Below are 27,714 nucleotides of genomic sequence, written 5' to 3'. Positions count from 1 at the left end.
CTCCAGTGTATAGGCAAGGAGTGTAAAGCTGGCCATACACAGACGGATCTTTCCCCGATATGCCCACCAACGGCAGGACTATATTGGTGTAACCCGATCATTCGGCCCTAGGAGCAATGGGCTCCGACGAGTCGGTTGCCGGAAAAATTAAACCTTCCTGATCGATATCGTGGCAAGATATTGATCGGGAAGACCCGTCTGAAGCCCTATAAATGGGCAGATAAGCTGCCGAATTGGTCTTTAGGCGATATAGGGTGAAGACCTGGAGGAAGGGTGTATGTAAGAAATGCAGGTGCAGGAACCTGGCACCAATTGAGGCCCAGCATGAACCACACTTGACATATATGAGCCACACATTGACATATCAGTGAGCAGCTTTGGCTCTGCTGGTGGGAACTCAATCAGAAGTTGTGGGTGATGCTTGGGGCCATAATTGATTGGGCATAATTGGCACCAGTGCTCATAATTTGTGCGTTATGTCAGTGACACTCTTTATTGCGTGTGAAACTGATCATGTTTCTCAAGGTTAGTGGGGCATGGGGGCCCAGTCAGCCTTGATATATTATAGACTTCTTGTACAAAATGAGTGAGGTGCTGAACTTGATGGATGTGTGTGTGGTTTTTCATGTTAACTATGTCACAAAAAAGAATATTCAGCGATACTATTGGGATTCAAAATGTTTTCCTACAAGTCATGCGGTAAACTTTCACTTTATTTAATTTATTTAATTACGCCTAGTGCCGGTTTTGGGCTCACCCTTCACTTCTGTTGGTCCGGGTGCACGAGGCCCCAGACCCCTCGTAAAATCACCGGATCGGGCTTCCAAAATATATAAAGGTGTATTGTCTTACCCGGACTTAGTTGTGACCCAGGTGCAGCCGCCCTGAGTCCGTCGCTAAGGGGAACGAGATACTGGACACACAAAATTTCAGGACAGCGCACACTTCGAATCACATCAAGGAATCGCTTGGTCATCGAATCATTGGTAAAAAACGTTAGTTTTATTTATATATTAAACATCTTAATAAACTGTTAAACCCTGCGCCATGAGGTCTCTGATGAAGTACAGTGACACGAAACGCGTCAGACCTCATGGCGCAGGGTTTAACAGTTTGTTAAGATGTTTAATATATAAATAAAACTAACGTTTTTTACCAATGATTCGATGACCAAGCGATTCCTTGATGTGATCCGAAGAGTGCGCTGTCCAGAAATTTGGTGTGTGTGGTTTTTCATGTTACCCTAGAAACAGGGACAAATGGAGGTGGTAGAATAAAAACACACACTGCATCTGCTATATAGTATATAGATTAACGTATAACCACTTCCCGTGTCAGCTTAGCATGTCAGTCACAGTCAAACCACTCCCAACTGCCTAAACTGCAAACATATAGGTTATTTATTTAGTGCAAGCAAAGCTGCTGGGAAATGGCTTTATATAAATGGTTCACCCTAAAATATGTGAATATTCTGAAAATATATGTTGGTGTTGCTTTGCACATATACTTGTATTAACCCTGCAGGATTTTACTTTGTACAAGTGAATACCTATGCTAATAGCTATAAAACAAAATAGGGTTGCACCGAATCCAGGATTTGGCCTTTTTCAGCAGGATTCTGATTCTGACTTTTCATCACATATAGCATTCTGATTTGTTTATGCAAATTAGGATTTGGATTCGTCCAAAAATCTTAGGGAAATCTTTCGGGATTCGGTGCATCCCTAAAAAATATTTTGAATGTGAATTTTAGAATTTTTCTTCAGTTCAAATAAACCCAAATGTTTACCAGACTCAGATGTTTTATTATTTATTAAATAAATAAAACAAAACCCTACAAAGAGTCTTATTCTCTACCCATTCCTCCAATAATAATCTTTTTTGTAACACTAATGGAAATGTAACTTGCAATAGCTGATATATGTATAGAAGTAGGGATGCACCGAATCCACTTTTTTGGATTCGGCCGAACCCCCGAATCCTTCATGAAAGATTCGGCTGAATGCCAAACCCTCCGCTAATTTGCATATGCAAATTAGGGGTGTGAGGGGGAAAACATTTTTTACTTCCTTGTTTTGTGACAAAAAGTCACGCGATTTCCCTCCAGCCCCTAATTTGCATATGCAAATTAGGATTCGGATTCAGTTTGGCCGGGCAGAAGGATTTGGCGTATCCAAATCCTTCTGAAAAAGGCCGAATCCCGAACAGTATCCTGGATTCGGTGCATCCCTATATAGAAGTAACAGATGATTCAATGTAATGTACAAAGTCCATTTTCTGCTGATAACACTGGTGGCAGCTGGCTGCATTTAGTTCATCCACATTCCAGTTATGAAATATCAGAATGTATGTTAGGTCCTTTAAGGAAATTAGGGATGCAACGAATCCACTATTTGGGATTTGGCCGAAACCCTGAATCCTTTGTGAAAGATTCGACCGAATACTGAACCGAATCCTAATTTGCATATGCATATGCAAATTAGGGGAGGGAAAACATTTTTTACTTACTTGTTTTGTGATGAAAAGCCAAGTGATTTTCCTTCCCGTCCCTAGTTTAAATATGCAAATTAGCATTCTGATTTGGTTTGGCCAGGCACAAGTTCTCAGCCGAATCCTGCTGTAAAAGGGTGAATCCTGGCCGAATCCCGAACCGAATCCTGGATTCAGAGCATCCCTAAAGGAAATGAAAGAAAACGGAAACATATTCCAGTTTGGTAGACTTCTGGTGTGCAGTGCCTCTATAGCTGTTAAGACTTTGGCAACAAAGGAGACCATATTGAATGTGGGTCCAGTAGAACCAGAGTTTCAGTGTCCAAATCATTTTTTAGGAGTCCTGATAATGGATAAACCACAGTTGCCTGTACAAAAAAAGGCGTCAGTTCTGGGAAAATGTAAAATCCTGAGAGTCATAGTCTTACATATGCATTCTAATTGACTAGGCATGCAACAAATCCAGGATTCGGCCTTTGGATTTGGATTCAGTATTCGTCCAAATCTTTCACGATGAATTTGGGGGTTCAGCTGAATCCAAAATAGTGGATTGGGTGCATCCCTATAATTGACCTGTAAGGGTAATCTTCAGTGTGCATATAAACACCCCATCTTCTCATTCTGTTTTTTTTATTCCCTATTGGATAGCCGGGAAATTAAGGAGATTCGAGCTAGCAAGAACTCAAGAGATTTTGACTGGTACCAAGAGGATCCGACTGTGACGTTGGAGCAGGCTCACTGCTTTGTTATATTGTACGGAACAGAGTTCAGACTAAAGACCTTGAGCCTACAAGGTATGTGACCCTCATACTAAGCTCATAATTATGCTAAATCAAAGGTAGGCTAAAGCAGAGGCAGGCTGCATCTGGCACTCAAACAGCTCAGGTGGCAGAAGTTCCTATACTATCTGCTATAAATATTCTGTTTTTTCCAGCCACCTCCGAGGAGGAAGTAAACATGTGGATTAAAGGGTTAAACTGGCTGCTTCAGGATACGCTGCAGGCTCCTACTCCTCTGCAGATTGAGAGGTAATGAGGAAATGTTGCTAAACACACAAGATAAATTGTGTTTACATGGACTCCCCACGTGCAATTAGAGGTTCTGAAGTTTTGCTGAGGGTTAGCCATAATGTGAGTTAAATAAATATTCCGCATTGCTTCCAGGAGTAAATAACATGCAGTTGACGGCATGTCTGTAATGATTGTGGCCTGTCCTCTTTTGTGGGACTGCAGGTCCCAGAATCAGCCGACCCCTAGTCTGTGTTGAGGGACATTGAAAGAATAAGTGCATTTTATTAGACATTACAACAGTTATGGGACCTGTTATCCAGAATGCTCGGGACCTGGGGTTTTCTGAATAACGGATCTTGCTGTAATTTGGATCTTCATACCTTAAGTCTACTACAAATAACACATACACACCCTCTATAAGGCTTAAACACCCTCTATAACACATGCACACCCTCTATAAGGCTTAAACAACCTCTACACCCTCATACCTTGTCTACTAGAAAGTTGTGTAAACATTAAATAAACCAAATAAACTGGTTTTCCTTCCAATAAGGATTAATTATATATTCGTTGGGATCAAGTACAAGGCACTGTTTTATTAGTACAGAGAAAACGGAAATTATTTATAAAGATCTGGATAATTTCATTATAATGGAGTCCATGGGAGATGGCCTTTCCGTAATTTGGAACTTTCTGGATAACAAATTTCCGGATAACGGATCCCATTCCTGTACTCCATTACTAGCATCACTTTCTCTGTTTGTGGATGCCTCCATGCTACAGCAAATTCATCCAAAACCTTGTCATACACACCTTTTATAAAACATACACCCCCTCTATAACAAATACACACCCTCTGTAAGGCCTAAACACCCTCTATAACACATACACCCCCTCTATAACACATACATCCCCTCTATAAGACAAAAACTCCCTCTATAACACATACACACCCTCTATAAGGCCTAAACACCGTATATATCACACACACGCCCTCTATATAACACACACCCTCTATATAACACACACACACACCCTCTATATAACACACACACACACCCTCTATATAACACACGCCCTCTATAACACACACACCCTCTCTAGAACACATACACACCCTACATAAGGCCTAAACGCCTTCTATAACACATCCACGCCCTTTATAAGGACAAAACACCCTCTATAACACATACACAGCCTTTATAACACATACACACCCTCTATAAAACATACACACCCTCTATAACATATACACCCTCTATAAGGACAAAACACCCTCTATAACACATACACAGCCTCTATCAGGCCTAAACACTCTCTATAACACATACACACCCTCTATAACACACACACCCTCTATAACAAATACAGACCCTCTATAACACACACAGCCCCTCTATAACACACACCCACCCTCTATAAGGCATAAACACCCTCTATAAGGCTTAAACACCCTCTATAACACATACACACCCTCTATAAGGCCTAAACACTCTCTATAACACATACACACCCTACATAAGGCCTAACGCCCTCTATAATACATAAACACCCTCTATAACACATACACACCCACTATAAGGACAAAACACCCTCTATATCACATAAACACCCTCTATAACACATATACACCCTCTATAACATATACACCCTCTATAACACATCCACCCCCTCTATAACACATACACACCCTCTATAAGGCCTAAACACCCTCTATAACACATACACACCCTCTATAACACACACAGCCCCTCTATAACACACACACCCTCTATAAGACCTACCCACCCTCTATAAGGCCTAAACACCCTCTATAAGGCTTAAACACCCTCTATAACACATACACAATCTCTATAAGGCTTAAACACCCTCTATAACACATACACATCCTGTATAAGGCCTAAACACCCTCTATAAGGCCTAAACACCCTCTACACCCTCATACTTTAAGTCTACTAGAAAGTTGTGTAAACATTAAATAAACCAAATAGACTGGTTTTCCTTCCAATAAGGATTAATTATATCTTCGTTGGGATCAAGTACAAGGTACTGTTTTATTAGTACAGAAAAAACGGAAATTATTTTTAAAGATTTGGATAATTTGATTATAATGGAGTCCATAGGAGATGGCCTTTCCGTAATTTAGAACTTTCTGGATAACAAATTTCCCGGATAACGGATCCCAAACCTGTACTCCATTACTAGCATCACTTTCTCTGTATATGGGTGCTTCCATACTACAGCAAATTCATCCAAAACCTTCTCATGCACACCTTTTATAACACATACACCCGCTCTATAAGGCCTAAACACTCCCTATAAGGCCTAAACACCCTTTATAACACATACAACCCCTCTGTAAGGCCTAAACACCCTCTGTAAGGCCTAAACGCCCTCTATAAGGTCTAAACACCCTCTATAAGGTCTAAACACCCTCTATAACATACACCCCCTCTATAACACATACACACTCTCTGTAAGGCTTAAACGCCCTCTATAACAAATACACACCCTCAATAACACATACCACATACACACCATCTATAACACATACACACCCTCTATAAGGACAAAAAACCCTCTATAAGGCCTAAACACCCTCTATAACACACACACACACACACACACACACACACACACACCCTCTATAACACAAACAGGCCCTCTATAACACATACACACGCTCTATAAGGCCTAAACACTCTCTATAAGGCCTAAACATCCTTTATAACACATACACACCCTCTATAATGCCTTAACACCCTCTATAACACAACACCACTCTATAACACATACACACCGTCTATAACGCCTTAGCACCCTCTATAAAGTCTAAACACCCTCTATAACACATACACCCCCTCTATAACACATACACCCCCTCTATAACACATACACCCCTTCTACAACACATACACCCCTTCTATAACACATACACACCCTCTATAACACATACACACCATCTATAAGGACAAAACACCCTCTATAACACATACACCCTCTATAACACATACACCCTTTATAAGGCCTAAACACCCTCTATAACACATGCACACCCTCTATAACACACACAGACCCTCTATAAGGCCTAAATACCCTCTATAAGGCTTAAACACCCTCTATAAGGTTTAAACACCCTCTATACTGCATCTGTTCCAAAGACCAACAATTTGCATTATGTTTCCTTTTAGAGATAGCAGCCTGTTACTTTTCAGTCATCGTTGTCTGAGATTAATGAGAACCTCCGTACAAGAAAACAGTGTGCCCCATTATTGACTTTACATTTAAGACTGGCTTGATAATGTGGCCTTTAAAAGTCATTCCCTCCCTATTTCATCCTTCCAGGTGGCTCCGGAAGCAGTTCTACACATTGGACCGGAACAGGGAAGACAAGTAAGATGGATTGACACTTATTTTAACACAGTGGGGTCATTTATCAACACTGGGCAAATTTGCCAATGGGCAATAACCCATGGCAACCAATCAGATTGTTGCATTCATTATTCATTATTCTACTTGCAGCTGGCTTTAAAAAGCTAATCACTGATTGGTTGCTATAGGTAACTTCCCATGGGCAAATGTGCCCAGTGTTAATAAATGAGCCCCACTGTGATAAATTGTACTAATTTAAGTTGTTTGTAGCTGTACAGGTGTCCTTAAAGATCAGCACACAGAAAGTGCTTTCCCCACAAAGCGTCAAACTGGATCTCTTGGGCTCACCCTCACAGCATTTAGACAAATATAATTTATAGTAATAAGTGGTGTAGGTTTTATGTGAGCCAATGCTAAAAAATAAAGATGAGATCATGGGAAATCTCTTAGACACAAGGGGCAAATTTACTAAAGGATGAAGTGGCTAACGCTGGTGAGAATTCGCCAGCGTGACATCATTTCGGAGCTTGGCGTAACTTCGCTAGGAAGTTACGCCAAGGGGAGATAGACTCTAGCGGTACTTCGCTCCCTAACGCCAGGCGAATGGACGTAACTACACAAATTCACTAAGATGCGGATTTTACTGAACGTTAGCTCTTGTGCCAGACTTGCCTTCACCACCTCAGACCAGGCAAAGTGCAATAGAGTAGATAGTAGTTCCTCAAAAAATTGTTGAAATTTTTTCTAAATCCCAAAAAAATGCTAGCGTCTATTCCTTTTTCAGGGTGATGGGCTGCAAAAGAGTCATTTTTTGGGGGGTACCCGGCTTCCCCTCTACATTTCCTAACATATGGCACATAAACTATACACTGGGCTCATGTGTAGGACAATTTTTTTTTTTATTAAGGTTTCCTGGGCTTGCGTAGTGTAATGTATTTGCTGCAACAAATACGTCCATTGAACTTTAACTCCTCGCCGTATGCAAATTAAGCAACACTAGCTCAACTTCACACAGTAGCGCTAGCGCAAATTCATCAGCGATCGGCGCCCTGGACGCAACTTCGGATTTTAGGGAAGTAGCGTTGTCCTGGCTTATCTACGCCTGCTGAAGTGTTTCGCTGTGAGCGAAGGCGTCGCTGCCGAATTTTCGGAGGTTATTGAATTTGCCCCAAAGTCTGGTATTCTAGTCTCAGTTGTGTGGCACAGCGTATTGCCACCAATCCAATGTCCAAAGTTGCTGCTGTCTCTTGTTCATAAATGTTGATTTTCATCATGTGGTGCACGTATTAGGAAATCAAGGAAGCCCCTCTTTGAGACTGGAGTACATTATGGTGACTCCTTGTAACAGGCTAGAGTATTACTGACGATATCCTTTGAACATAACTTTGTTATACTTCATAATCATATAAACACATTCAAGTTAAAGGAAGAGCTTTTTGCAAAAATATTGCCACTACATGATCATTTTATTTGGAGTATTTGGTCACATTGTGTTGCTTTCTACAAAGTGAGTCATATATTTTATCTAGAAATTGAAAGGAAGGGCTCACTACAATATTGCTGTAATATTATATGGTGCTTTGAAGGGCTAACTGCTTACTCCCTCCTGGTTATTTATCTTTTAGGATTTCTGTCAAAGACTTAAAGAATATGCTGTCCCAGGTTAATTACAGGGTCCCCAACATGAGGTTCCTGCGTGACCGACTAACGGTGAGATACTGAATTTTGCAAATCACCCATTATGATCTTACTGGGATGCACCTTATATGATCTAACTGGGATATCTACTCTTTGCCTTTTATCTGGCATTCATTTAAACCCAAAACCCTTGTCTCTTTTTGGCACACTCTCCCTTGGTGTTCCTATACTCACTGTTTCTGTGAAATCAAACTCGTGTTTCCACAAACCAGCTACACATTCAGTCTGAAACCTTTCTCAGTTTGTTCTAACTGTTCTGCTTTTAAGGTCGTCACTTTAGTTGATGTAAATGTTTATTCATTTGTCCTTCAATTCTCTTTTCCTTATGCTGTTCTGAAAACGTAAACTCTTCAGGAACTGGAACAAAGGAGCCGAGAGATTAACTATGCCCAGTTTGCCGTGCTCTGCCGATCTCTTATGTATGATGCACAGAAAACGGTATGTGTAACATATTTGCAACTGCTAAACTTCAGTACACAACCTGTGGCTAATTTTCTTCTCAGATACCAATTCCCTTCACAGAGACGTACGTTTTGTTTTCTTTTCATTGGGTATAGATTTATAGTAAGATTTGTGCCAATATTGTAAAAGCCAAATTCCAGTTATGGATGCAGGTTAGAACTGTGTGGTTAGAAATAGGAGCATAAAAATGCTTTCTTTTTCATCAGATTTGGAGAGCGTGAAAGGACCAAAATATCCTTAGAGGACTTTCAAAAGTTCCTGCTGGATTATCAAAAGGTGTGAGTTCTTCCCTAAAATATTCTCAGTGTTCTACCTCCTTCATTGCACTTGTCTCCTTTCCTTGTTGACAATGACAGTACCTAGTAATCTTTATCCTCTTTAGCTTTATATTCTTACATTTCTTTTGCTTAACTTTTTCCTTTATTGCTCTCCAACTCTTCATTTTCTCTCGCTGCCAACATTTATATCTGGTACTGTACCTTTTATCCCCCTGTTCCTGCAGGATATGTGGGCAACTGATCTGCACAAAGTGCGGGAGTTTATATTCCACTTCTTACATGACCCTCTGAGGGAGATCGAAGAGCCATATTTCACTCTGGAAGAGGTTTGGTGCCATCCTGTTTAACCATATACTTGTTATATGGCTTAATGCCTTTATCTCGTTTCTGAAACTGTTTTCTCCTCTGCAGTTTGTCACTTTCCTGTTCTCTAAGTAGAATACAGTGTGGGATTTAGAACTGGACACAGCGTGTCCCCAAAATATGGACAACCCTTTGTCTCATTACTGGTTATCCTCTTCCCACAACACGTAAGAAGCTTCTCCTCCTTCATTATTTCATGTTTATTTCAATTCCATATTTTTAGAACAAGTTTCTTCTTCTCATTTTTTCTATTCTATCATAATCTCTTCTATGAACTCTCACTTACTCCTTGCAAGGAACCCTGTGTTGATGTCCACTATTGACATTTATATTTACTTATTTTATATGGGTTTTTTTGTTGTCCCCTCTTAGATCCACCTGTGTAATATTTCTTTGTATTAGTGATATTCCCATTTTTTGGATCGAGGCCCCACTTCTGTGGTGTATAATAATATATATATAAATATAACGCCATAACAAGGACACGGATATATTATAACACTGTGATTATAATTCTATAGATCCATTAAGAGGTGCAGGGTTCAATATTAAACCTGATCTGTGACTATAATCCAGAATAAGAATCTTCTAAGCATTCCTAGAACCAAGCCTCACAAATACATATTGGATTTTAAAGATAACGCCTGGGAAGAAAGCTTGACGTTTTCATTCAACCTAACTCTTTGGAGTACTTGTGTTTCTTTAAAGAGTAAAGCACATTAACACTGGCCTACATTTTGGTCATGATTTCTAAGACACGTCTAGTACTTGGCAGTTGCTTTAGGTGTGTTGTTGAGATAAACCAATATGAAAAGCTTGGGGATGTGAGGTGGAATATCCTACCTTGTGTTGCGTTTCCTTGTAAGATCGCCAGATCTTGCTCCAGAGAATCATCAATTACAGCTGTAAGACACAGCAGCATATCTGTGGCTAGTGTCAACATGATGCCGTACCTAGAATGGTTCAATTAGACAATGCGAGAAAAACAGACACTTCCACCATCTGCTCAGTTTATCTTCTCCGATTTTTTTTATAATCCCCTCAATCCCTGATTACTTTTTCCTACTCCCAGTCATCGACAGTCTTTATCCCATTCCACAAGCTCCATGATTTCATGTCCCATCAGACATACCTGGTAACATTGTGCTGCAGCTGAATACAATCCTTGCAGGAAATCCATAGCAGAACAGTCTGTGGAAGAGACACAATATTATATAGAACCTGCTGAACCTTTTGATCTGTAAGTGAACTCACAACATTTCCCAAGTCCCATCTTGGGGGTTAGTTGGTGGACTCTGATTCAAGGTAAATTCAAGAAAGAATTATGCTGTATTTTAAAGCTGGCCATAGACGCAAAGATATAGTTGTACAAATTTAAGTTTCGTATGATTCCCGACATTTTTCGTACCATATCGATCAGTCGTTTATTCGATCAGACAAGTTAAAAGATTTCTGTCAGATACCGGGACTAAGTTTTACCTGCAACTTACTTGCTGCTTTCAAAGTTAAAACTCCCAAATATAGTAACATAGTAAGTTAGGTTGAAAAAAAGACACCAAAAAGCTGCCATAAAGCAAAGCAAATACCACAAGGATGGAACTATCTTCCAAAGGGCACAAACAATGGAAAGTGAGATGAGTTTGTGATTTCCAAAATAATCTTTTCTGTAAGTCACTTCCTGTCATATTGTAGTATTAAAGGAGAAGGAAAGCTACAGAGGCATTTTATTGCCAATAGATTATCTGCAATAGTGCAAGCTAGAATGCTATATTTATTCTGTAGAATGCTTTACCATACCTGAGTAAAAAGCTCTAGAAGCTCTCTGTTTGTTTAGGATAGCAGCTGCAGTATTAGCTTGGTGTGACATCACTTCCTGCCTGAGTCTCTCCTTGCTCACTTATAGCTCTGAGCTCAGATAACAGCAGAGATGGCTGGGGGGAAGAGGAGCAAACTGAGCATGCTCACGCCCGGGGCAAGGAGGTTTAAGCTGAAGACAGGAAGTCTGATACAGAAGCCCATGTGTACACAATAGAAAGAAATGCAGTGTTTCTTTTGGCAGAGGACTCAGAGCAGCACTACTTTGAGGGTTTACTGGTATATTTAGGTGGGCCTTTCTGATAAGGCTTACTTAGTTTTAACCTTTCCTTCTCCTTTAAAACACTAATATAAAGATAGCTAGATCTCAGCCATAAAGCAGGACAGGACTGCTGCTTGTAATGGTTATCAGATAGGATCTGTGCCACAATGATCTGTTATGAAGATAGCTAGAATCTCAGCAATAAAGTAAGGCAGAACTGTTGCTTAAACTGAGTATCAGATAGAATCTGTGACAGAATGCATGGCATAAACTATTTTATTATAATATATGCAATTAATGACTGTTAGTTACACATGTTATTTTAGGAACCTCTGCTTATTACCTGGACACTGACAAATAGTATTTCCATGCAGTTGTAGATGATATCCATTGGAAATTGGCAGTGCAGCAGTAACACGACGTGGCCAATCTTAAAGATGGACAGCAGGATGCTGCATATCCCAAAAAGGGCAAGGGAGGCTGTGGAAATATTGACAGAGAAGCAGATGTAGAGATGGTGATAGAGGTTTAAATTGCAACTGGGTATTTCAGGGTATTTTCTCCTAACTAACCTTTTAGCCATAGAGCTCCTGCATGGTGGTCCTGGTGAAGTGCAGCATAATTAATCTTACGGACATACAGTAGATGGTAGAGCGACCAAATTGAGCTAAACAACATTAGGATGCAAAGGAAGTCTCCTTCTGGCACAGCATTGTTACTCAGTGCCACGCCGGTAACCAGAGTACCTCCCATAAACATGAGATTCATACCAAAGAGACCAGATAACTGTCAGGTTTTTTTGCCCGTCTGTGAAGAGTAGTGGATGACGTACAGTGACGATGAAGCCATGAACTCTCATAATTCCTCCCAGGGGCATCAAGGTCCATATATTGGTCTCTACATGATGCTTGTTCACCTAGGTGGAAGATGCACATAAAAACACAGCAAGTTGAGGTGAGACAATGACAGAACCACATTCTCTAATACTGCACTGGCAGGTGGTACCAGAGTGTTGCTTTCATCTATAAATGTTGTAGAGACTCACACAAGGTCAACTTTAGGGATGGCAAATGACACCATTCCTTTTGGGCCCATTGTCTGACCTTGTTTTTGGGTAGATTAACAGATTAACTCTGTTCATGAGAGGACCCCAGAGATGACCCAATGGTGTATACTCTTCTGTTGGAAATAACCGCACCTGTTGTAACTTAAGGTATCCCAACTCCAGAACAAACCTCTAAGTCCCGGCCTCAGCTCACGTTTCTGCCTATAACTTTTGCCTTTTGTTTTGGGAGGAGCCCTCTGCTACTCAGATGCTGCCATGTCTTGTATCAGAGGACCAAGGACAGTTCTGGGTAAGCTAGGGAACAAACATGTGCAGGAAGAACGGAGAACAAGGGACGTGGTCGAGGGACAGGCTGGGTCAATATCAAACAGGTGGGGCAGAACCAAATCAGAAGACAGAAATGTAGGAGTCACAGGCCAGGGTTAAACCAATAGTAGCGCAGTACAATTATGAGATCCGAAACATTGGCAGAGGTCAGGACAGGCAGCACACCAGGAATGGTAAGGAACAGGCTATGTCAGGAACAGACAAGACAGAGTAAATCGCACCCAGGAACAATTGAAAATAGGCCTACGTTGGGCAGTGAGGTATTGCCCATGGGCCCCTTAAATATTTGAAGTTTGTACCAAACATCAGACACATTGATCGCCTCAAACCCAGAGTCAGCGTGAGCTTGTGTCATTTACAGATTTGCGCTTGAAGGAAGAGGAAGCGGCGATAGTTCGCACCGTGAGCACATTGGGCGTCCCCACCTCCCCACTAGCCCACCAGGTACTCTCACACCTGTGTTAGGAACTCCCTGGTTTAGAACCAAGGTTCATATATCTTGTATTCCTGCATCCTGGATTTATGTGTCCTGAAGTCCTTGTCTACTGGAGTCTTTTCCTGCCCTGTCCTTATTCCCCTGTTGGGATCTCATTTCCAGTTTCTGGGCTCTGGCCTTGTATTGAATTTCTGCCTTGTCTGAGGCCTGCCTCGGTCTAGTGTCTGTTTCACGGACTCTGTTTACTTGCAGCCTGCCCTGACCAATTGCCTAAACCTGGACTTTTTTTTTTGCCTGCTCCTTTACACTTCTGCATAGGTCTATGTGTTTTCTGTGTTCAAAAGCAGCTTGTGTGAAGCCTCTGTCATGTTAACAAGTGGTTACACGGCACGTTGGCTCTTTACCAACAGCAAACCCAGCAATACTAACACCATGTACTGTATGTGTGTCCAAGACTAGATTACCGGCCACACATGGGCAGAGTTACCTAATTTCCAACTGTCCTGTAGGGGGCGATCATCTGGGTTTTAGAGCCACACACACAGATAGGAAAATTGCACTAATACAATGGAATATCCCATGAGGCAGTTTTAGATGACTGTAGTGCAGTTCCTGGGCAGCCAATAATCTGACGTGCCATCTAATTTAGTGCTTGGGTAAGCCACGCGTTCATCTGGCAAAATCAATCACATTTGGAGGGCAATGAACGTACTGTACTGCAGCCTAACTTCCAAAATAGCAAAGGTCACAGAGTGCTTTTTCAAGACCAGGCTATGGATCATGACTTCACATGTGACCTTGTATCTACTGATATGACATGGAAACAAACCTGTAAGAGTATTTTTTGTGAAAATTAGGTATTTACTAAAGGATGGTGTGAAAAAAATGGGTTTAACATGACTTGGGATGTTGCCAAATTTGTTTGCTTAGGCTGATTGACATTACAGAGCAGGATATCCGTGATGTCAGCCTGTCCTGCAGTAGTGTGTTGTAGCAACATCCACAACCATTTGTAGAAGCATTACTGAGTGTCCTTGAGTAAGTGTCCTTGTGGTCAAAGTGCATTATTCCCTAATTTCAGGCCAATGACCCTTATGACTGGGAGTGAAGGGAAGCTGTAGGTCCTTTCATTTGCCAGTGCTCCATCCACACACCAATAAGGGACATTGTCAGATGGAATGTTCTGTGTAGACAGACTGACTGAGAGTTAATAGGGTCACACAATGGTCTGTTAAGCTGACCATCAGCCAGATTGTCCAACCAATTTTTGGCCAAGCAAGACCACCTTAACCTACAGAAATGTGTCTCAGACAAGCAGGACATTTTCCTTTAATGCAGACGTAGCACCTCCTTTTACTCGTGGTGTGCCAGTCTGACCCTGATTCCAGGAAAAATTAAATATTAATAAATTACTTTGACACAATAGTGCCCCCAGTGGATAAAGTAGCAATCCTCTCTCCATAATTTATATATTTTGCTAATATAATAATAATTTAATAACCTCTCTTTCCTAACGTAATCATTGATGGTTTCTTATTAATGACTGAATCATAAGAAGACTCAATGTATTATGTCATTTTAAGGATAATGTGAGCTTTCATCTGTTTCAGTTTTCAATCTGTTTTACTAGTAAGTCAGGTATGGCCGGGTATCTGCATAATGAAGGACTGGTCTACTACTTGATCTTCATGCCAAAAGCAGAAAGACTCTGTCCTCGCTACGTATTACCCTGGGGCAGTGTGTAGTTTGACATGCAGCTAAACCTTCCCACAATCCAATAAAGAGACTAAGCTTGGAGTCTATAGAATTTACTGAATAAGCAAGTGGAATAGAGGTGAAACTGTAATACAAACAGCAGAAAATATAATAAGTATGCTTGTAATGAACTATATAAAAACATGCAAATGAACATATAACTGCAGCATAAAATATATATACTGGCACAAAGTCTATGCAGCAATGTCTCTGGGGGTGCTGGCAGCTGTGGAGGTGTTTTGGTGTAACTATTTGCTTACCAACGATTCTATCATAAAGGGGAGATGCAGAACTGTGTGCTTCTTCCAGCAGCATGGTCTGTAAAATGGAGTCCTGGCTCCCACAAGGCATTGCTCTAGGTCACGTGGTGGGCGTACGGTAGCCTGATTAGTCCAAATTCTGCCATAAGCCTTATGGAGGTGTAGAATGAATATAAAGGAAGTGACGTTGTACACTTACAGCAAGTGTCCAGCGGAGGGAGCTCCGAGCAAATAGATTGTGAAATATGAAGGCATATTTGAAGGCTTATGCTGGAGACATGACACTCTGCATCAGGGGTGTCCAAACTACGGCCCGCGGGCCAAATGCGGCCCGCGATCCAATTTTAATTGGCCCGCAGCAAAGAGCAGAAGTGGAGCCGAAGTCACAGCAGCACGTCGCAGTGATTTTTTAAACATTCTGTCACTCCCCCTCCCTCCCAGAAACCAGGCATGAAAAAAAGCTACACTGCTAAAAAAAAACCCGATCGATCCTCTGGCTCAACTCCCCCTTTGATAGTACAAATACGGTCTCCGTTACGTCTCCGTTACATACCAGCTCTCCTTCTGCAGCTGCCGGCTCCCCCCTCCCTGCCAGAAACTAAAGGTGGACTCCGACTGTGACTTACATTTCCTGCTGCCGCACATTCATTTCTATGTGATCACTGAGAGACGCGAGTGTTGAATGTGCTGCTGCAGCTTGATCCTGCTTATCTAACGCCTGTATCAGTGATCACATAGAAATGAATGTGCGGCAGGAGGGAAGTAAGTCACAGTCGGAGTCCACCTTTAGTTTCTGGCAGGGAGGGGGAGCTCCAGAGGGAGTGCTTGTGTGCAAAGGAGGAGACAGAGTTTTAAGCTTTTTTTTCATGCCTGTTTCTGAGAGGGAGGGGGAGTTACAGGTGAGTGTCTAACGGAGAAAGAATAAACAATTGAAATAAAAGTTATTATAGACTACAGAGGCTGGATGTGGGGGTGGGTAAGTGCTGTCTATGGGGACAGAAGAAGATCAGTGCAGTAGGGCACTAACATACCATAATGGCTTCACATTTAATTTTGCCTGGATCCAGCAGCTTCATGAATATATACTTAATGGTTTGAATCAAACAATGTCAGGCTGATTGGTCGGCACCCACACATTTTCATCTCACCAAATCTGGCCCTCGTTGTAAAAAGTTTGGACACCCCTGCTCTGCATGAACTATTTAAGCTACACATACACCCTATGGCAAAAAAAGTATCCAGAGTTACAAACTTTCTTCGGAAGCAAAATCAGAACCATGGCTATTGATCGGGATTCTCGGGAACATGGAGTTTTATGGTCATCAGAGGCCATTAATCTGGAAATAGCACCTGGGAGTCTGGACAAAAATTAATCCATATGTGATAAAATGTAGTAAATTACAAAATTTGCCAGTGTATAATATAAATAAATCACAGTGGGTATTTTTTTCAGGGACATTTTAAAAAACAGACTATCCAATATGGACTTGAACAGTCTGAAGTAGGGGTGCCACCTGCCCAGTGACAGGATTACAGAGACCAATCGCTGACCACCACATCATAGCCCTGGCCCTGATGTAATGGCCTGACACGTCTTTGACTCACCCCGCTACATCATCAATCTGCACTGTTACGTCATGGCCCCACCCGAAGTTACCCACGGGAAAGCTGGCAACCCTAGTCTAGATTACCAGAGTATCTCCCAGTGGCTCCCAGCCAAGGAGAATTCCCTTCAAACCTTTCTTAAATTTTGGCAGTGGATGGTGTCACAAGTTCTTCCTTGTGTATCCCAGATGTCGGCACTCATAGCTGCAACATTATGCTGATGCACCACATAGTAACCTCATCATGTCTTGTTTTGGAGTGAAAATTTAAAATAAAAAGATGCAGAAGACCCAAGTTCAATGCCAGAATATTGATCTTATTGGGAGCTTCTGCTCTATTCCTGACTTTGCTGTTTGCTGTCTGCCTTGACATTTGCCTGAATCTTAGCTTTGAACCCTTTGGAAACCACATTTTGGACTCCTCTGCCTGCATTGTTGCTTCCTCCTTAGAACTTATTTAACCTTGGTAAGAGTCGTTGGGCCTAGACAGGTGGGTCATATATGCAGGGGATATCTGGGTGGCCCTTAGTGGCCCAGTGGGACAATGATCCAATATAAAAGAGGGATATGGTTGGTATGTCCACATGTCCTTGATCTACTGTATCAGCAAACACAGTCTCCAGTGATATAAGTTTGGGGGCCAGTGCCCCCCCACAATTTTTTCCAAGCCCCCACTTCATCTGGGTGAAACTGCTGGATACCTGCACTCCGAAAAAACCCAGGACATTCAAAAATTCAAAGATGGCCCTCCCTGCAATGGAACAGACCCCTGCTCCTGCGGAGTCTACTTCCTCTGTAGTTATACACCAATGACTAGCTCCTTCTCAAATAGACCCTTTGTGTAAAAATCATAATTATACACCTATCATGTTAGTAAGTTACCCAGACCACAGACAAAATTGTAAGAGCACAAAAGCACAACCTATAGTGTTTATTAAAAAAGCACTTCTGTCCACAGTCCGTTGTCTCTGGACCTTGCGTTCAAGAAAAATTGAGTGCAGACCGTAGCACTGGCAGGTGCAAAGCAGCCCTGTTCTTACCACTTGCTATAGGGCAGGTGAGCAAATACAGGGCCCCCTTGTGGACTGTGCCTAATTTGCATGTGTGAATGAATACAGAGACCTGCAGCAATTCTATGAGCAGAGCACAAAGAAAAACATGGTGGATTGTGGACCTTTTTTGCACTTTACATTCTGCGCTGTGTCTGCTAAATAACCCCTGTCAGGCTTGCTCTTTGCTGGCACAGGTTCTGCACCCCTCATCATGATACATAATATATCTGATGTGTGAAAATAATACTTTCCAAATGTGTTCTCCTTTTTCAACAAATATGACTTAGAGTGGCACCAAGCATTGTTTTCTGCTCATGGTAAATTACCATGTATTTGCACTAAGTAATCCTGTAGAGTATACATCAGCTTATAACATGTACTACTTATTCCTATGTGAATATATTATGAAATAATCACCCAGTCAACTTCTAGTTATCCCACTAATTGAACCTCAATTTTACATTTCATATTTTTCATATTTTTGCATGCAATTTGTTTTTTGTAGTTCCATGAACCCAAAACTCATCTTTGCCTTGATTGTTCATTTTCCTCCTTATGAAAATGAAGCAGGCTGTACTATAAAAATATGAGTGTATAAATTCCAGTTAAGACCCAGATACTGAAACATGGGACATGGAAGCAATTATTTGGTGCAAGTGCAGTTCCAAGCCCACAGAAAACCCACAGCCAGGTCAACGATCGCTAGCAGCCAAAGCAAGTATGGCGGCAATCTGTGCATGCTAATACCATCCAATTACCTGCTCTCTGGCAGTGATACTGGCAAATATCACACAACTTACATAAGGAAGGAGAGAACAAACAAGAAGCAGTAGTTATTGATACTTCAATGCTTTAAACTTTTTGTTCTGCAATTGCAACCTCCCCTTTTTCTCTAAAATGGGTTTGCCCTAAACTAGTGCCCCTAGTTGGGACCCTGGAATAACCAGACAAATGCACCCAAACAGGTTACTGGTTGCTCCAGTTTCCGTATTAGTGATTATACATGAATATAGAATTTATAGAATTTTGCCTACCTGTATTTGTCGATTCCATTGTAACTGTGATGCGTGATGTCTCCGTGCCGGCACCCCAGATATAAAGCAGGCTCCCTCTGACTGCTCCCAGTGGTTTCCTCTCTTTATAGCAGCCACTTTTGTTCACTGAAGTCTTTTTTCTTATTGTTTGCTTTCATCATGACCTTTCCATTGCATTAATTGCTCATTTGCTCCTTCCAGCAGCTATTGCCATGGTCCAATTTGCCCTAGAAATTAGGCAATAGTGGGAATAAGAGACTGTAACATAAATAGGCGTGGACCAGAAAAGAAAGTAACAATAACTATAAAATTGTGGCCCAAAGAGGATCAGTTGTTCGGCTGTCGGCGTCAGTGACCAGCCCATTTGAAAGCTGGAAAGAAGCAGAAGAAGGCAAATAAATTAAAAAAAAAAAACAAATTGAAAAGTTGCTAAGAATAGGGTACTCTATAACATATTAGAAATTACCTTACAAGTGAACTACCCCTTTGTAATAGAATCGTCTTAGCTGTGTTACCATCAAGTACAAGTTACTGTCTAATGATAAGGCAAATCCATAAACCTACGGCTAATAGCAATGCCATGGTGCAGGGATTTTTGGATAATAGATCCCATACCTGTACCATATGTATAAACAGTTCATATCTTCCTTTTACTGCCTCTCTTACAGATTAATGATGATAGGGCGCTCAGATTTCTACAGTTCAAAAGGGGGACGCAAGGAACAGCACAGGGATTCTACTAAACCACTCCCAATATCAAAAGGCCACACCCAAGCTAATATAAAAATAAATGACAGATGATTTTAGGGTATTTATATATTTCTCAAAGAAGATTGGGAAATTGTACAAACAGCAAACTTTCAGCACACTGGGATGTGATGTTAAACTAAAATGTAATAATGAAGTAGGTTATACATGATGTTCCTTATATCTTGTCTGTGTATCAGCTCAAGTACCCATTAAGACAAATGAATGTGAGTGAGTGGAGTGTTATAACTAAGAGATATTAAAGAGTAAAGTAGAAATCAGGTAGAGGGAGGTTTACACACAATTACTGACCCATCTGGCTTAGGGACCAGGACCAGATTACACCAGTCACCGTTAGATTCCTTAGAACCCTTAACTAAAGCTTTTCTACTAACCCCTTCCTCACAAAATCTGTTCTATTCCAAGGAAATTAATAAGGGTGAGATCCTACTTTCACTCATGGATACTTTTTACTTGATGTGTCATAAAATTTGAAAATTTATCTGTAAACTGGCAAGTTCAAGTCAGTAGATTCTCTCTCTGAGCCATAGCTACTCGGGGACTCCCAGCACCTTTACCAGTGAGAAATGGAGTCCCACATCTGTGTTATCTGGGACAGAATAAATAAACATGGCACCCTCGACTCTACAAGGCTTTAAAAGGTTAATGTAATAGATCTGTTCAATCTCTGGAATCTGGTTTCATAATCTACTTCTCAGGTTAAGATGTTAAGCTTTTTTTGAGCAGGGCCCTCATAAAGTTTTGTATTGGTTATTGGCAATTTTTATTTGGTAATTAATCAGTATGTTTAAGGTCAGACTAGGGGGCCTGGGGCCCACTGGGGCTACTGCCTTAGAGCCCCCCACACCTCCCTCCCCTGGCACAAAACCCCCTACGGCCCCCACCAATATCGCAACTCTCCTCCAGAAGGAGGTCGGGCAGCAGCGTCAGATTGCCACAGGGACTGGGTCTTTGTTGGTGGGGCCCACAAGAGCCAGCCCCAGGCGCCCCAAGGCCTCACTGTCCGAGTGTTCCCTCCCGCACGTGTGAGCGCAGAGCAATAATGCTGAGTTCCTAATGTGGCTGGACGGCATGCTGCCTCTAAAATTTCACCGCCCTAGGCCCGGCCCATTGTGGCCTTGCCATAAATTCAGGCCTGGCCAGCCCAGTCCGACATTATGTATGTTCAGTGTATACACTCATTTATTAGACACCGCTATGGAATAAATTGGTACTTCATTAATACGTGTTAATAATAATTCAAACCATAATAACAATGCCCTGTGCAGCACTTTAAAGGGACCCTGGCACTTAGCCAAGAGCTTGCTCTCTGAGGAAGGGAGGCGGCAGAAGATTTATCCCTTGACTGAAATGTTTCAAGTGTTGTTCTGATTGTATTTCCTCTGGAAAAGTGACCAAACAGATCCAAATGACTCACTAAACAACATTTTTAGAAGGGCAAGGTTGTTCTTTAAAAGACTCCGTTAACAGATCCATTACCACACGTATCTCCCATATAGCAGCTCATATAGGGAAAAGTGTGTGGAGACCTGTGGGACTTCTTAAACCACAAAGAGCATCAAAGGCAGTCATTTATAACATGTTTTTTTCTTTTGTTAAGGAATATGTGACTATGACCACTGTCAAAACATCAGGAGTGTGGCTCCAGCTTCTGACACCATGTGTAACGTTTCATCATGTTACACATAGTGTCAGCCAACATGGGACACCAACAGGTTTTGAAAGAAATAATGGCTGATTGGCTGAAATGACCAGCAGTTGCCTCATATTCATTATTTTAGTAGTATAAACATTGCTAACATCTTGAGAGCTTAGGGGAGGCAGGGAACTACATTGCAAAAGTGCTTGAAGAGCGACCTGAGAATTTTTATCTTCATTTTTAGGGTTTTCATTTTTTTTTTCAGTTTCTCTCCTTAATCCACTCAGTCTGACCTACCTGCCAAACTACTTCCATCAGGAATTACAGCTTCCCTTCTGGAAGCCAACAAGATTTCCACATATGCAAAATTTGCAATTCAGTAACGTGAGAGACTTTTTTTGTCCAGCAGGTGATGCTGTTGGATAAAATGTTACCGCTAGTAGTGGAAGGAAAACTAAGCAGTAGTTGGGTGTCAGATATTCATTGACAGTTTGATCCAATATATATATATATATATATATATATATATATATATATATATATATATATATATATATATATATATACAGGACCGTCATCAGAAATCACAGGGCCCCATACGACAACATTTCCTGGGCCCCCTGGGCTGCACCCACTGCAAGCCCCACCTACAGGTCCGCCACCCAACACACTGTAAAAAAAACAAAAAAATATTGGTGGCTAGGGTTCCCACATGTTAATAAAAAATATAAAGATATTGGTGGTCAGGGCCCCCCATAAAAAAACATTTGTGGCCAGGGCCCCACATTAAAAAAATATTGGTGGCTAGGACCCCACATGAGAAAACAAAATTGGTGGCCAGCCCCCCCCCACATTATAAGAAAATTGGTGGTCAGGGCCCCTTAGACGTCCATGCCTTCCCAAAGTCAGTGCTCTCAGAAAATGTGGGGCCCGGCTAATCAAGTAAGTGTGGCATGGCCGGGGCCCCCCCTTACCCTTGGGGCCCCCTACAACTCTCCCCCCTGTCCCCCCCTGATGGCTGCCCTGTATATATATATAATGCATCTTTCCTAGCAGATGAATTAGAGCTCATTCAAATAACTGATTCCAGTACAAACAAAATCTAACAAAATAACTTTTGCATAAATCCTGCATGTAAAGAGACATGATGTCTGGTGATTTAAATAGAGATCAGAATCAATCAGAAACATAGCAACCTCACTACTAAATCAGCTGTGGTTATCTAGAACAGTATTGTCCAACTTCTTGACACAGGCAGCCAAATTCAGTTACTTAGAAGTTTGAGGGATAACCAGAAGAACTGGAAGCTGCTCTTACCTACTGGACCACTTAAAACATGACAACAACATCAAGACGCAGTTCATTAAAATTTCCATACTCCCTCAAGTTCTACCCCTTTGGTTAGTTGTTGTTGTAATTAATAAGCCTCTAGCCCAGTGATTCCCAACCAATGGCTCGTAAGCAACATGTTGCTCATTAACCCCTTGGATGTTGCTCCCAGTGACCTCAAAACAGGTGCTTGTTTTTGAATTCCTAGCTTGGCAAGTTTTAGTTGCATAAAAACAGGTGAACTGCCAAATACAGAAGCTTGTGTTGCTCCCCAATGTGAATAATTGTGGCTCATGGGTAATAAAAAGCTGGGGAACCCTGCTCTAGGCCATCAAAGTAGAAAAGCCCAACTGAAACCATTTCCAGTTTGACACAGAAGAGAGTTAAATGACTTTCTGACTCCAAAGTAGAAATCAGTCCAGTTATGTCCAACATTATTTATATTAATATCAGCAAGCTTTTGGTAGTGACCATCACACATATGGCTGCAGTAACGTCTCAACCAATTAGAATCAAGCTTTCACTGCTCTGGGCATTTCTTTCTGCTGCTATTTCTTTATGCCACTTTTTACTCTTTTTTAATCTATTTAAAATAATCCATTCTTTCAAACACACTTTTTTTTTATTTAAAATTGTCTATTTTCGATTATTATATGATCTGTAGCTTTTGCAGGATATGTGCATGAACATGCATTGCTGCTGACAGTGATGACATCATAACACAGATATTACAAAAACAGGTGGCTGGATAAGAAGCCATGTGTTGCCAAGGAGACCAATGACATCACAATGCTCTGGCAGCATTAGCTCAGATGTTTACTTGCTTAGATCTTCTTCAGATCATTTTGATCATCTTGTCGATAGGAAGTGCTCTCGAGCTTTCCTGTTTTTTGACATTTTATCTTGTTTTTTTCGATTACAATTATGAGTGAAGACAAACTTTGTTCTAAAAAAAGGAAGATGGAAAAATCGAACGATTACATGTCACCCTCTCCAAAAAGGCAAATTAAATCAAGTCATGAAGGAAGTAGGGATAGCAGTGAGTTACAGAAGAACAACAGCGTTAAAAAGCGAAGTAGATCAGATGACCGAGAAGCTGAAAGTAGCAAAAGACATGAGGGTGAAGTAGAAATGAAACGAGTGGTAGAAATAAGAGCCCCTCTAAGCTTAGACACCAAAGGTGCCCCTCATTCTGTAAAAAGGAAGATGACGGCACCTCCAGCTTTCATGTCACTCCCTTTAAAAAGGCTTAGGAGATCAAGTCCACAAGGATCTTGCAACCAAAAAAGAAAACGCAGCTGGTCAGAAGTCAATGAGGGAGAAAGGAAAAAAATAAAGTTGAGCAACAAGAGCCAGGAACAAAACCCTAGCAGACTAGGAATTCCATGCACCTCAGGTGAGCAGGGTATTCAAGGTTTAATGTGAATAAACAGAACACCCTTTCCACCTACTACCTTTCTACCACTAACAACGTGTCTTAGAATGATTTTGCTTTCATCATAGTAAAAGTGATCTCCAAGTTAAATTTCCCATGGCATATAGAACTTCCCTACAATCCTTTGCTCTCCTCAGTTTCAAACTCATGTTCTATGGACACCAACTGACTGGTTTTCGTTGAAATAATAAATAAAATAATAATAATAACATGAGTTTGATACGGGTTGTCTCTCTGTTTTTTTATACAGTATCACATGGCATAATAAGTAATGCATTCACTATGAAGACTCTGTCCAGGTGGGGTTGTCGTTCAGCAGCCAAGGTCTGAGGCATGCTGGGTATTGAAGTTTAACCACAGTTGGGGACTTTTTTAGACTTTTGTACCCTTAGTTCTTCTTTAAAATGTGATATAACTATAACTTCCAGGACCTTTACATAACAGGTGGCGGGTCCGGGTCAAGCTCTTCCTCCTGCTCTCCCCGCCTGCCACCTTACACTGCCAGCTTTCGACTTCCAGGTTCCAGTTTTATAGCCACACATCCAGGGGTGATCCTGGCCCCTCCACCACCTGAGGCAGCAGCAGTTGCTGCTGCCCCCCCTCCCCCGGAAATTCGCTCTTAAAGTACCAGGAGCAGCATTTTTGCTGCCCCTGGTACCTAGTGGGGTGCTGCTGCCTGAGGCGACAGCCTCAACTTGCCTCATTGGCGAAGCACCCCTGCACACATCTGCTCACCCCGCCCTTTTTGTGATGTCATCCGCTGGGCGGGTCGGCTCGGGTCTATAAAAGGAACCTGGAATTTGGGCTCGGGCAGGCACGGGTGGAGGGAGGCTGGGTGCGGGTCGGGTTTTACCCAACCCGCACATCACTATTACCAATGTATGAAGTGAAGTGCAGAGACACTATTTCTTCTCTATGAAGCTAACCCAGCCCTATACTATTTCAGAGGTCACCCCAACCGAGGATGACTCCCGTCCTGGCTGCTCATCCAACAATGTCCCCTCCCGCCTGTCCCTAGAGAGGTTCTCATTCCTTAAAGAACTGGGCATTGGAGGCTTTGCCAAGGTAAGTGATGTTTTTCCTAAGTCCATTATTGGGTTTTTTGCTAATTTATACAAATGCAAATTGTCCTGTTACAGTTCTGTGAGCTTGTAGGGTTAATGATAAGGCTTTCCTTTATGGCATATACTGTCCATGGTGCATCCCATTCTATTATTCCTATTCCTACATGTGACTGAGCCCCTAACCCAGGGGTCCCCAACCTTTTGTACCCATGAGCCACATTCAAATCTAAAGTGTTGGGGAGCAACACAAGCATGAAAAAAATTCCTGGGGTGCCCAATAAGGGCTTTGATTGGCTACCTGGTAGCACCTATGTGAGCTGGAACATTACAAGATGCTCTGTTTGGCAGTACAATTGTTTTTTGTGCAACCAAAACTTGCCATCAAGTCTGGAATTCAAAAGCACCTGCTTTGAGGCCACTGGGAGCAACATCCAAGGGGTTGAGGAGCAATGTGTTGCTCACCAGCCACTGGTTGGGGATCACTGCCCTAACCTAATGGCCTGGGTTCTTTATATCTTTTTCAGGTACTGCTGGCAAAAGACTGCACCACCCAGGGATTGGTGGCACTGAAAATAGTGAAAAAAAGGAGAATGCTCAATAATGCAAAAGACACAGACAGTTTTATGGTAGAGCGACGGGTGCTGCAAGAAGCCAAAAACTACCCCTTCCTCACGTGCGCTTATGGAGCATTCCAGACCCCGGTATGATTTGTCTGCTTTCATATGTTCTAGGGTAGTGAGGCTGACAAGGGACAAACATCCAAGTGCTCTTGTTTTGCAAGACAGTCCAAATTCTCTCAATCAAATGGAGACGGTACTTATAGGCACAGTGGTTGTATGAACAAACAGTATATATTGGGGAAGGGAGTGTAGTCAAGCTCAACAGGGAGTTGAAATATATAGTGCTGCTGTACACAAGCCAATAAACAATTACTGTAGAAAAGATAGTCAGATCATCCTATACTGAACGAGCTCTGTATATTTGATATAAAACCTCTGCCCCTGTTTCTGATTTCTTTCATAGAAACTCTTGTGTTTCGTGATGGAATACTTACCCGGAGGAGACCTGGCAAATTTTTTGGATAGATTTGCACCCCTGGACGAAAGAGATATACAGTAAGTTCTAGCAATAGAGAACCAGATGGGCAGACAGAATTCTGTTCACTGGTGTGCAGGAAAAAAATTGTGATTTTAACTTTGTTTTTCTATCTACAGATTCTTTGCTGCTGAAATAGTTTTGGGTCTAAAAATCTTACACCGAAAAGGCATTGTTCATCGGTAAGCTCCAGTACTTCCTTCCCCCTTCTTAATTTGACCTGTCACATCAGGGCACTTGTATCAATGCTCTGTATCCTCTCTAAATGTACAATACGAATGGCTCTCACAATCCCTCTCTCTACAGAGATTTAAAGCCCCAGAACATCCTCATGGACAGCCAAGGGCACCTAAAGATTGCCGATTTTGGACTGGCACTAGAAGGCATGTTTGAAGGAAAAACTGCAACTGGATATGCAGGGACTGAGGGCTACATAGCTCCAGAGGTAGGAGATGGAGTTATTTATGTCTATGGTCATAGGCCAACACTAAGGGGCCGATTCATGAAGCTCGAGTGAAGGATTCGAATGAAAAAAATTCGAATTTCGAAGTATTTTTTTGGTACTTCGACCATCGAATTGGTTAAATTCGTTCGAATTCGAACGACATCGAACGAATCGAATGAAAAATCGTTCGACTATTCGACCATTCGATAGTCGAAGTACTTCCCCTTTAAAAAAAACTTCGACCCTCTACTTCGGCAGGTAAAACCTACCGAAGTCAATGTTAGCCTATGGGGAAGGTCCCCATAGGCTTGCCTGTCATTTTTTGATCGAAGGATTTTCGTTCGATCGTTGGATTAAAATCCTTCGAATCGTTCGAAGGATTTAATCGTTCGATCGAACGAAAAATCCTTCGATCGATCGATCGCAGGACTAGCGCTAAATCCTTCGACTTCGATATTCGAAGTCGAAGGATTTCAATTCGAGGGTCGAATTTCGAAGTATTTTTAACTTCGAAATTCGACCCTTAATGAATCTGCCCCTAAGTATCAGGCCCTGATTTGTGGAAAGGCCACCTAGGCCCGGGCCTAGGGTGGCAGGATTTTAGGGGGGCGGCATGCTGCCCAACCACACCCACATTGGTTCAAAAACACTGGGG

At 41.8% G+C, this 27,714-nt stretch overlaps 2 protein-coding genes across 2 annotated transcripts; one reads left to right on the top strand and one right to left on the bottom strand.

Annotated features, from left to right (window-relative positions):
• Positions 1 to 694: 694 nt before the first annotated feature.
• Positions 695 to 9,938, top strand: LOC108702805 (1-phosphatidylinositol 4,5-bisphosphate phosphodiesterase gamma-1-like). The gene is made up of 9 exons (XM_041578085.1): positions 695 to 699; positions 3,139 to 3,284; positions 3,425 to 3,518; positions 6,846 to 6,893; positions 8,498 to 8,582; positions 8,925 to 9,008; positions 9,074 to 9,096; positions 9,239 to 9,308; positions 9,535 to 9,938. Exons 1-9 carry the CDS (start codon positions 695 to 697, stop codon positions 9,655 to 9,657), a joined length of 678 nt encoding a protein of 225 aa, XP_041434019.1. The 3' UTR covers positions 9,658 to 9,938.
• Positions 2,651 to 16,260, bottom strand: LOC108702804 (proton channel OTOP3-like). The gene is made up of 6 exons (XM_041577971.1): positions 15,595 to 16,260; positions 12,323 to 12,666; positions 12,094 to 12,230; positions 10,806 to 10,864; positions 10,517 to 10,576; positions 2,651 to 2,674 (listed from the first exon to the last, which is right to left on the bottom strand). The coding sequence occupies exons 2-5, from the start codon at positions 12,516 to 12,518 to the stop codon at positions 10,567 to 10,569; spliced, it is 402 nt and encodes a 133-aa protein (XP_041433905.1). The 5' UTR covers positions 12,519 to 12,666; positions 15,595 to 16,260; the 3' UTR covers positions 2,651 to 2,674; positions 10,517 to 10,566.
• Positions 16,261 to 27,714: the final 11,454 nt, after the last annotated feature.

The sequence above is a fragment of the Xenopus laevis genome, chromosome 9_10S (assembly GCF_017654675.1).
Source record: "Xenopus laevis strain J_2021 chromosome 9_10S, Xenopus_laevis_v10.1, whole genome shotgun sequence".
NCBI classification, from domain to species: Eukaryota; Metazoa; Chordata; class Amphibia; order Anura; family Pipidae; genus Xenopus; species Xenopus laevis.
This window is presented reverse-complemented; position numbering and strand designations above follow the sequence as displayed.

Coding starts and splice junctions, on each gene's coding strand:
- LOC108702805 (XM_041578085.1), top strand. Junction 3,285..3,424: donor AAAGACCTTGAGCCTACAAG/GTATGTGACCCT, acceptor TGTTTTTTCCAG/CCACCTCCGAGGAGGAAGTA. Junction 9,097..9,238: donor CCAATTCCCTTCACAGAGAC/GTACGTTTTGTT, acceptor CTTTTTCATCAG/ATTTGGAGAGCGTGAAAGGA.
- LOC108702804 (XM_041577971.1), bottom strand. CDS start 12,518: ATGAATCTCATGTTTATGGGAGGTACTCTGGTTACCGGCGTGGCACTG. Junction 12,231..12,322: donor AGGAGCTCTATGGCTAAAAG/GTTAGTTAGGAG, acceptor ATATTTCCACAG/CCTCCCTTGCCCTTTTTGGG. Junction 10,865..12,093: donor TACTATTTGTCAGTGTCCAG/GTAATAAGCAGA, acceptor TCTCTTCCACAG/ACTGTTCTGCTATGGATTTC.